Source organism: Hippocampus bargibanti, linkage group LG03 (assembly GCF_051943395.1).
Source record: "Hippocampus bargibanti isolate YZ-2025 linkage group LG03, ASM5194339v1, whole genome shotgun sequence".
NCBI lineage: Eukaryota > Metazoa > Chordata > Actinopteri > Syngnathiformes > Syngnathidae > Hippocampus > Hippocampus bargibanti.
This window is the reverse complement of record NC_142736.1, coordinates 18,325,369-18,336,540: the sequence shown is the minus strand read 5'-3', so window position 1 is coordinate 18,336,540 and position 11,172 is coordinate 18,325,369. Positions and strand designations below refer to the sequence as shown.

Here is an 11,172-nt window from a genome sequence, read left to right as displayed (position 1 = left end):
GTAAATATGGACCAAATCACTTCATTGCATGATTCGCTTGTATTTTTCACTCACCCTGTTTTTTTTTCCAATAAACCAATGATATACACTGTTTGGATAATTTTTCAGTGTGCCAATCTCCATGATTATTAAATATTCATTTAGTTCTAAATACTCAAATGAGAGATAATCTTGCAATATCTCAAAGCCATGTTTGTGACTGTAAAGTGTCCTTTGGAGTTTTGAAAGGTGCTTATAAATGACATTTATTATTGTTATTATTATTATTATTATTATTATTGTGGTTCCTGTGTGACAGAATGTGTGTTTTATATATTGAGTGTTCTTAATTGCGAAGATTCCTCAGGTTCTCGTTTAGAGGACACATTCATTGGAGCCGCCATAGGTGGCAGAAAAATCAGGTATGAGATTATCGTTTGAGGTGGTATTTCTGTCAATATAAAGCTAGTCTAAAAAAGCCAAAAATCAAACATAAATTATGTTAAACTTCTATCCATCCATTATCTGAAACTCTTTTCAGAGGTATCAGGGCCTATCCCGGCTGTCTTCAGGCAGTTGGCGGGGGATACCCTGAACTGGTTGTCCCACAATCGCAAGGGACACAGATAGACACAGAAACACTCACACTTAGAAATAATTTAGAGTGGTCCGTTGACCTGGCATGCATGTTTTTTGGAATGTGGGAGGAAAGCGAAGTGGTCCGGGGAAATCCCACGCAGGCTCAGTGAGAACATGCAAACTCCACACAAGGAGGTTGGATTTTCAATTTAAGTGATGATATGAAATCAAATTGACTGACTGGCATGCCAGACTGACAGTGCAGGGGTGCAGGGTTCGAATGTGGCCTTCTTTTGTGCAGAATTGGGATAGGCTCCAGCACACCCACAACTCATGTGAGGATAAACAGATTAGTAAATAGTCATTTTTGCCTCTATCCCTAGTGTAAAACTGCCAGTCAATTTAGCTGGATTTAGCTCAACGCGGCTACTTAAGCAAATAAACACAACCACATCCACTAAAAAATGCACTTTGGGCAAAAGTTTAAGTGATAAAAGTTTGTATAGCAGGAAAAACAATGATAATTGATAATCTTGATTGAAAATTCAGTTTTTTCTTCAATAAATATCCATCCTGAATTTTATCCACGTTGATTGGGTTTATAATACAATAACCTGTTTTGTAAATCCGTCAACAATTAAGTCCGATGACACGCGCACCAGAAGAGACCTCTGTCCTAAAATGGCCGACCATTGACCATTCTGTCGACCCTGCCTCGAGCCTTCTCGTCGATATCTATGATTACACACGCCAGCAAGACACTGAGAGAGCATGATGGAGCGGTGATCCTATACCGACATCTAGCGATGGGAGATGGGTTGTGCCGCCTCTTTGCCATCCTGACACACCATCTCCTCCCCATCGCCGCAAAACACAGCACAGGCCGGCCAACTATTCGTCTCTAAACAAGGATAAGAAGGACTATCGCAATGTCTGATATGGAGGACGATTTCATGTGTGACGACGAAGAAGACTACGACCTGGTATTTCCATCTAAAATGACCCAAGCCCTGCATTTTATCTTTGGCAGAAGGGGACATCAGCGATAGTGCGGGCTAGCTAGCGTTAGCCTCGTAGTTAGCTTGTTGGGCGAATATCGATGACTTGTTGGGCACACACACTTAGTGCTATAGAGTTGACGAACGCTGCAGGGTAGTTTCGTCAAACTTGCATGCATTCTGTAGACACTCGCACAAAATCTCTGCATTACAGCGGCGAATGGGCAAAGACGTGGGCTAACTTTAGCAGACGCTTGTAGCAAAATTAAAATACCAAAAGCAGAGATCATGTTGTGCTTTCCTCCCCTCAACTTGTGTTACGATAACGCTATGCTGGCAATTGTAACTGTTGGAGTTTTTCATAGTGCACATGTGCTAACATCCAGGAATACTCGGAAGACAGCAATTCAGAGCCAAATGTTGACCTGGAGAACCAGTACTACAACTCCAAAGCATTGAAGGAGGATGATCCCAAAGCAGCACTCAGCAGTTTCCAGAAGGTGGAGTGCTCCTCAACTCAATTTTGTCTAGTATTTTCACACACGTTATTTTATTCATGCTCTTTGCTGACGTGTTTTCAACCTTAGGTTTTGGAATTAGAAGGCGAGAAAGGTGAATGGGGATTCAAGGCACTGAAACAAATGATTAAAATAAACTTTAAGCTGGTAAATAAGATCACTGACCCATAACATACAGTTGATATTGCCTGGGCTGCTTTGAATAATTGTTGTGATTTGTATTTTTGCAGACTAATTTCCCAGAGATGATGAATAGATACAAACAATTATTGACGTACATAAGAAGTGCAGTCACAAGGAACTACTCAGAAAAGTCCATCAACTCCATCCTGGACTACATCTCAACCTCCAAACAGGTACAATTCATGACTAAGGAAACATGTTTATCTGACAGTTAATGGCTTGAAATATAAGTGACCTACTGTAAATGATCATTATGTCTATAGCTGTGATTCTGATATTTTGATATAGATATAAAAATATTCTATCTTCTTCTTTTCCTCTCGGCTTTTCCCTTCAGGGGTCGCATAATAGAAATGAAATAAATAAAAAAGTAGTAGAATGGAAAGAGATTTAAAAAGCGTCAGGAGCTGCTGTCGTGGCAGCCACACAGGGGGCGCCATGTTGGGGGGGAGCTTTCACAACAGCTACAGCTGTAACAAAGCACTTCACATAATGGTCAACATAAAGCAAAATAATAAACACACCAGACAGTTGTGCAATCTTAACGACTTTCCCCATGTATTCTTTGATGATTGAGTACAAGACAAACACTTTGTTACTTGAAGCAGTTCTAGATGAAAGAGGAGAGCATCGAAGCCTCCTTTTCAACAATAGATCAGAGACAAAGAAAGCGGGGTTGTGAAAATTGCTGCCCGTGACAGGCGCAAGAAAGTACAATTTCCCCTGAGCTGTCCAGCCACGACAGTCAAATGGCACAGACATTCCTCCCAATCGCAAACAGTGCTGGCATATTTGTGATGCCGAGAAGGCGCAACCACTCAGCACAGTCTCCTCCTTGATGAATGTCGTGGCGAAAAATGCTGAAAAACAATCCACATCCGGTCCACACGACGCACACAACAACACAAGGTGACAAAAGACAACACAAAAACAACAAAAAGCAAGCGTGGTGAGCAAACACTTGCTGACGGCTGCCTACTCGGGTGCCATCTTGGGGGAAAAAAAATGATGGTATTGTAAGCACATTCAAATGTAGTTTTTAATTTTGATCAAATGCAATGTAAATATTCTTGGAGAGAACGGTGATTGATTTTAGAATTAAACACAAATAATAATAAAATGTTGTGTCATCATATATCTTCATGCCATGCTTGATATACTGCCCTGTGGGCCAATGTGTCCACACCGATAGCAGAAGCACCAGTCCCATTAAAGTAAAGCCTCAAAAACTACTTAATTATTTTTGTTCTATTTATTTATATCCATTCCTGTATGGTTTTATTCAGTAATTTTTTTGTAGAGCGGTATTTATCTTGTTGAAAAGACCCATTTACAATGTATTGGTTTTTCCCCCACAGCCTATCACAGATTAGTTTCAGTGGAGATAGAAGGTTTGAGTTACAAATGGGGGGAGGATGGGCGTTCACGGAGGCAATTAAAATTTCACTGTTGATGTTTTTCTGTTATATTCTTAAGTGTGTTTCCTGTATTCCCAGATGGATTTACTACAAGAATTTTATGAAACTACTCTCGAAGCTTTAAAAGATGCAAAAAACGACAGACTTTGGTTTAAAACCAACACAAAGGTACCTAAAGGTTATTCTGCATCTCAACATTATAATGCCTTACATTAGTACCACAATAAACAAACTTTAATGTGTTGTTTTGTCACTATAGCTGGGGAAATTGTACCTGGAGAGAGAAGAATATGGAAAGCTGCAGAAGATCCTTAGACAATTGCATCAGTCTTGTCAGGTAACCAAACATTCAGCACCCAGGAGCCATTTATGATATGTGTATCTACCCCGGTCAAGGATGATGCCTTGTACTGATGTCCAAAACGTTTATTATAGAACACCGTGAAAACTAAAATATTTTTTTAAAACCACAAGCGACATTACTACAATATGTTCGACAAGACATACAGTAAATAAGCAAATTAATAACGTAGCGTGTGCACCTTGTAAACAGAAAGTAGACAAACTTTAATGACATATCCTTTATCGTTCTCGTTCTCTGGCAATTTCTCTCGCAATTTCTCTCGTTCTGTCTCTCACTTCTTAGCGATTTCTCTCGCACATCGAAGCACGGAACTGGAAGTGATCCATGACAAAATATTCCAAATAATGTATTGAGCAGGATTTTAAGAAAAACATCAATATGAAGGTTCACATAGAAAGGGTAAACACCTTTACAAAACATCAAGACCAAATAAATTATATTTTTGTTGTCATGGCCACCAATGACTTAAAGGACAACCGACTTTTTTGTTTCTTAACTGACATCAGAAAAACGTTTTATAGCATCTAAAATACCCAAAACATGCAGTATGATATTTTTAGTCAAATGCAAAACACCAATAAAAATGACTTAAAGTGTCCAAAATCTGCAAAAAATTGAGCTGCGAATTGGGCATTTTCAGAAAGTCCCGCCCCCAGTTCATGACGTCACGCCAAAACGTCTTGCATTGCTGGAGAATCAAAACAATGGCTTCAGATTAGGAGAATATGCTTTCTTGTTACACATCCAGTTATGAATTCAGATAGTTCTGAAGAGGAAAGCATACATGTTTGCAATTGATTAAAGAAGTCCTTCCGTGTCATTTTGAGGCATCTGGACTGCAATGTAGCGTCCCAGAAAAGAGGCAGAAAATGGCGACCAAACTCCCTCTGAAGAATTAATCAGCCCGTTTCCACAGGCTGATAAATTCCTTATATGGAGCTTGGTCCCCCTCTTCTGGCTCTTTTTGGTGCAACATGACGTTTTCAGACCAAACAAGCACAACAAAATGCATTCACGTGATGGAAGGACAATGTGTCCTTTTTTTTTTCGGTCAGGGGCGTTCCTTCAGTGACGTCACGTACGGTCTCGTCACCAATTCAAAAACAAGACTTCCGGAATATTTAGTGTGAGTCTTAAAATGTAAAATAGAGCTATATGCGATGGAATCTTTGTAAAATACGCTCAGTAGAAGTAATTTGAAGCCATTTTACAAATTATGGACACAACTTGTCCGGAGACGTCGGTTATCCTTTAATATTGGCATCAGTTACACCATGGTTGCAAGCCTTCGTCACTTAGTACAAATTTATATGCTATCTTCCATAGCATTAGCTCATCTTTTACCAGCAGATAATAATTAAATAAACTTAATCCAATCTATAACAACCTGGGTAATAAAACATGCCCTATTTCCTCCAAGTGTCCATCCATTCATGAACCTTCTCCAGCATAATATTATCATGGCATTTACAAACTATGCTTTTGGAATTATGAAGTTAAAATGTACTGCACATACATGTATGTAAAACGTATATCAATGTTTGAAAAGAAAGTTTTAAAAAAGATTGCATGTATTTTTTTCACTGAACAGTTAAATAAGCTTAACAGTAGTTAACACATGCACTTTACTGAAGTAAAATATGTTTAAGTCATTGCAACATGCTATGGAGGATGAATATCGAATAGCGTGTTTGTTACAAACAAGAAGGATCCACTTTGTCGTGATTGGTGGTGGTGGTGGCTATTTGTGGCCCACACTGCGTTTTGAAAGGAATTCAAGCGGTTTTCAAAGATGATAATGTGACAATATCGCAACATATACAGTATTCTACCGGAAACAAATTCCTTGTGTGTTCTACATACTTGGCAATAAAGATGATTCTGATTCTGATTCTGATTGTTTTGTCCTCTGTTTGTTTGGAGTAACATTTTTCTTGTTTTGAATATTTCTCAAGTTCGTGTGGATGCAGCCTTACTTGTCTTCTTCCTTTCTTGCTTGCCACAGACAGACGATGGCGAGGATGACCTCAAGAAAGGCACGCAGTTGTTGGAAATCTATGCTCTGGAAATCCAGATGTACACAGCCCAAAAAAACAACAAGAAATTGAAAGCGCTGTACGAACAATCGCTCCACATAAAATCTGCCATTCCTCATCCACTTATAATGGGCGTTATTCGAGGTAAGCAGTCATTGTATTCAGCAGCATCTTTGTGTGTTAACAAGGATTCTTTCTGCTGAATTGGTCCTGAACAGAATGCGGCGGCAAAATGCATCTGAGAGAGGGGGAGTTTGAAAAAGCTCACACTGACTTTTTTGAGGCCTTTAAAAACTATGACGAGTCAGGAAGCCCGAGAAGGACGACGTGTCTGAAGTATCTAGTGCTAGCCAACATGCTAATGAAGTCTGGAATCAATCCTTTTGACTCGCAAGAGGTGTGACCTTTCACTTACTAAACCTTTTAGCATCTGATCTGATAAATGGTGTTTCTTCTTGTTTGTTTGTTTTTTATTTGTTTTGAAAGCAGAATTGTACATCCCGTTTTTAGAATGCTAACATTTCCTTTTATTTCCCTCTCAAAGGCCAAACCATACAAAAACGATCCAGAGATATTAGCAATGACAAATTTAGTAAGGTAAGAATGTTTTGCATTTGGAGTCAGTCTTTGCTATTCATCTCTTCAACTCACATACAGTATGTCCACATATTTCTTGAAACATCACACATACTATATTAACAGTTTGGAATTTGCTGAAAAGGTCATCTGGTGATATCTCATGAACTGTGATGTCTTGATTTGTGAATTAATTTTAATCTGTTCCCACATTGATCCCAATATAAATAAAGGGAAATGCCACGAATCGACACTAACCCCATCTTGCGCATTCTGCTGTGTGAGGCTTGGTATAGACATGCAGACACTAATGAAGAAGAGTTTCAAGACTAAATGACTCTGAACCGCAACACTACTCAACATTTTTTTTTTTCATGTTTCTGTTCTGTGAGGGAAAACACCACTTTTTTTTTCCAACAACAGTATGTTGTCATTTCAGACATCCCATACATGTATTTTTTAACTATAGAAATGGATGTTTTTCACAGGACTGGATGCAAATGATAAAAAATATATGCCAGCAGGGCAGAATGCAATTTGCAATTCAGAAATGCTGTCATTTGGGGGCGAAAGGGACTGTTTGATATTAGTAGGCTTATGTATATATATTTTTTATTTATCTGTTCATTTATATGGTGTGTAGATATGTCCAGCGCTGAAATGTAGTAGTACAGATGTTTACATATCATTGTTGAAAGATAAAAAGTCAGAGTGAAAGAGCCCCGTATTTGTTTGTATTTTTCTTGTAATCTGATTTAGGGTTTACTCATCTCAACTGTATTTATAGAGCACTTTCAAACAGCCATTGCTGCATACAAAGTGCTGCACGCGGAGCAACTACCATATACATAACAATAAAGCAAATAATGTGACGTCTGTTTATACCACACTTCTTTGGTAGAATTTAGTGAAGCTACCATTGTAAAGGTTGTTGTACTAAGTTCATCCTGTCTACTTGATATCTAATTTTAAGCAGATTCTTTACTTACAGACAGTGCAGGTGTTCAAATAGCTGACATGTTTCGGCGACTACTTCCGCCTTCGTCGTTCTTGTTATTTTTTTGGGCTGTGTACATCTGGATTTCCAGAGTAAAGAAGAGTAAAGAATCTGCTTACAATTAGATTACCATTGTAAAGACCTAAATGACTCGAAGTCAAATAGATTTTTAAGTTTACAACTCTAAAAGATATAAATGTCATTAATATGTTCGTATCATGAATCCAATATAGTTTACTTTAATGCAGATTCATTTCTTGCTTGTGTATGTTAAAAACGTGAAGGTTTTGGGGAAAAAAAACTATTGCATACTAAATATCACTAAGAAAGGGCGGGGTGGCAAATAATTTTTCATAGTCAACATTTTTTGCTATGCTCTTTGTTTAAATATCTGATATTTCAATGATTTGTAACACCGCGACAGCTATCTTTGGTATCGTTGGCTCATCTACCGAAACATATGTTCCCAAATTAAGTTCTGCTTTGGATCAAGATTGACAGCTATGAAGATGTATTTTGTGTTTGTAGTTGTAATAACATTGATCCTTTGTCCCTGCAGCGCCTATCAGAATAACGACATCACTGAATTTGAGAAAATCTTGAAAACAAATCACAGTAACATAATGGACGACCCCTTTATCAGAGAGCACATAGAAGGTGAGTTGCGACTGACTGGTGGTTGTGGACGTACACATACACTAAAAATGTCTTTTTTTCACTTATTTTTGCAGAGCTGCTGCGGAATATTAGAACTCAAGTACTTATCAAACTCATCAAACCATATACAAGAATACACATCCCTTTCATTTCGAAGGTAAGATGTTTGGATCACGACATTTTGTGTTTTACCCATCCTTAAAGATGTATTTGTTTCTGTATCAAAACATTCTCTCATTTAATATTAGGAATAACAGCATAATGGTTTAGTGCAATTGTCCCCATTTTTTGGGGGGTCTTTTAGCTATACGATATTTTTTAGGTGGTGCCAACCATTAAAGTGGAAAAAACAAGAATAAAACAATGTGGTCTAATACCAGTCACTAGATGGTGTGTTTTCCTGACGGTGACTGCTCACTTTGTTGGTTTATATCCAATCTGTATGTTAATGCTGTACATGCATTGGAAGGTACTAGATACATGATATATTTGTGGCCACATTTGGAAGACACCGCATTCTGATTGAAGGTATTCTATTCCATGTGCCTTGTTGTGTTGTTTCTGTTGTCACCACGGTTTGCTGTCATGATGGCAAACGTACATCTGTGATAATATGGGCTACAGTGGAGTCACCTGCTGTCAGTAGAATGGGGGGAAAATATCACAACCTTAAATTCAAACCAAATGTAATGTCCATGTCATTGGTAAACTGCAGAATAACAACAGCTTCTTTGCTTTGTTTTTCAGGAGCTCAATATCGATGTTTGTGACGTGGAGAGTCTGCTGGTGCAGTGTATTTTGGATAAGTATGCATCATCTATTTTTCCTTGCTGCACCATATAAATGTGTCATTGCATCATCTAGGGCTGGCCAATAATTTACAATAAAAATCACGATTGACACCTGATCAATATGAATAGAAATTGCGTTCAATATAATCCACATTTACGCACAAATAGAGAATGAATTTATTTTTCCTCCAGGTGGTGTACCAGTAGTTTGAAACAAGCAAAGTGTAGAAGCAGTAAAATGCCACACCCATGCCTCCAAAACGCTCTATGTACTAAAGACATTTTTTACATTTAATTCCCATTGGTCTCCAGCAACAGTGGATATGTGAAGACTCTACACTGTGGGCTCTTCAAATGCCATTTGTTTGGTGAAATGAAAAAAAAGATGCTCGTGTTGTGAACAAGAAGAGTCGTGTTGTAAACAGAAAGTTCTGAAAAGATTTATCTTAGTCTCATTGATAATCTCACAATCACCTGCCATTTTGAACGGCGGTGTTCTGCCTTTTGCTGTCGAACGTATACCAAACTGAAAGAGTTTTCATGCTGATTTCTTGATGAATGCGTTTTTCTGCGGCCTCCAGCCATTCCTTAACATATGCTTGTGTTGTTCTCAGCACAATCCACGGGCGAATCGACCAAGTCAACCAGCTACTAGAACTTGACTACCAGAAAAGGGGAGGGGCTCGCTACACAGCTTTAGACAAATGGACTAATCAGCTGAACTCTCTCAACCAGGCCATTGTGAGCAAGCTCACATGATGCCAACAAAAAAAATCAAGAGACAAGGAAAATGGAATGTTTGAATACATCCAGCAAGTATGCTTCAGTGCTTCGGAGATGAGCGAGACGCCACGCGTTTTGAAAATCACCACCGATGTTCAAGAAGAGTCCCGAGAATGTGTTGTTTTGTCCTGAAAAGAGGAAATCACTGACGCTGTTGTTTTTCATATACCAGATTGGCAGATCCTTCCATGTGCAGATATATCTGTTGTACAAATGTGTATGAGAAGACAAACACAGTATTTTAATGTATACTGTTGCCTCTTGGTAATAAACACATGTCAGCACTTAATAGATTGAACTTGTTAATGGAGTATGTTCATCATAAGAGAAACCTAGCTATGGAAAATCCTTGGGGCATTTAGTTGAGATCAAGTTTAAGGTCTACGAACTTGATGCTCTTTGTCTTCGCGAGTAGCATATTTGTATGATACTAGCAAATATTAACATTCAGCAAGTTGTTCTAATACCACACAGTTGTCAACTACTGCACAGTTTTGTCTTTTTACATGCAATTGTCCTACCCATAAGGAAAATAGAGACCACATAGATTTGAAGATGGGCGTTATCACTCATTCAAAAGTGGCCATCTCATAGCCCAAAAGTTCTGGGTTCGATCCACAGCTCTTGTGACCATGCGCAGGTGTCTTTGAATACTGAATATGCAATTTCTCCAATTCTTGCATCATCGGGAAGTGAATAACAAATCTGCATGAAGGGCTTTGAGTGCCTTGCTGGTGAAAAAATGCAAAACAAGTGCAATGCTACTTGCCATATAAGATGGACATAATGAACATCAAATACATGTAAATTTCTCCACTGTGAGACTAATAATGGCAAATCCAATCCAATGCCATAAAGATTTTAAATTAATGTGCTGGTATAGTCTTTGTTCTCAATTGTACGACAGTCCAATATCAGAGACATAGTTCAACGACTGAGAATGGCAAGTTGTATCATTATTACAATGCGCTGGTGTGCAAAGCTGTTCCAGTATTGTTTCATACTAACTTGTTTTAGGAATGGGGACAGATAATTTCCTAGTACATGGACCTTGAAATTAATATCAAGCATATTGGAAAAAAAGGCTATGCCATTCCTCAATCACTGTTGATCTCAAATGGCAGCCTTTCAACCTGCACCAAAGTGTTTTTAAATATAGTTTTGTTTACTATGGATTTACACTCTGAATGAATAAAGTATATATTCCCACTGGAAAAACTTACAAGAATATTTGAGCTTTATCTTAAGTTTGAATGTGCTTGGTTCATTTTGAAATCCAAATTCACCTCAGGT

The 11,172-nt window shown here is 38.3% G+C and overlaps 1 protein-coding gene across 1 annotated transcript; it reads left to right on the top strand.

The window, feature by feature from the left end:
• Nucleotides 1-1,393: 1,393 nt before the first annotated feature.
• cops2 (COP9 signalosome subunit 2) lies at nt 1,394-10,172 on the top strand. Its single transcript, XM_088992378.1, has 13 exons — nt 1,394-1,541; nt 1,943-2,056; nt 2,144-2,221; nt 2,305-2,430; nt 3,754-3,843; nt 3,935-4,012; nt 6,045-6,219; nt 6,294-6,472; nt 6,620-6,672; nt 8,208-8,305; nt 8,380-8,462; nt 9,053-9,111; nt 9,711-10,172. The coding sequence occupies exons 1-13, from the start codon at nt 1,488-1,490 to the stop codon at nt 9,853-9,855; spliced, it is 1,332 nt and encodes a 443-aa protein (XP_088848504.1). The 5' UTR covers nt 1,394-1,487; the 3' UTR covers nt 9,856-10,172.
• The last annotated feature ends 1,000 nt before the right edge of the window (nt 10,173-11,172 follow it).

What these genes read in the sequence shown, in the direction of transcription:
- cops2 (XM_088992378.1), top strand. Translation starts at nt 1,488, where the DNA reads ATGTCTGATATGGAGGACGATTTCATGTGTGACGACGAAGAAGACTAC. An exon ending in TTAAAATAAACTTTAAGCTG is followed by an intron (nt 2,222 to 2,304) that starts GTAAATAAGATC and finishes GTATTTTTGCAG; the next exon opens with ACTAATTTCCCAGAGATGAT. An exon ending in ACATCTCAACCTCCAAACAG is followed by an intron (nt 2,431 to 3,753) that starts GTACAATTCATG and finishes CTGTATTCCCAG; the next exon opens with ATGGATTTACTACAAGAATT.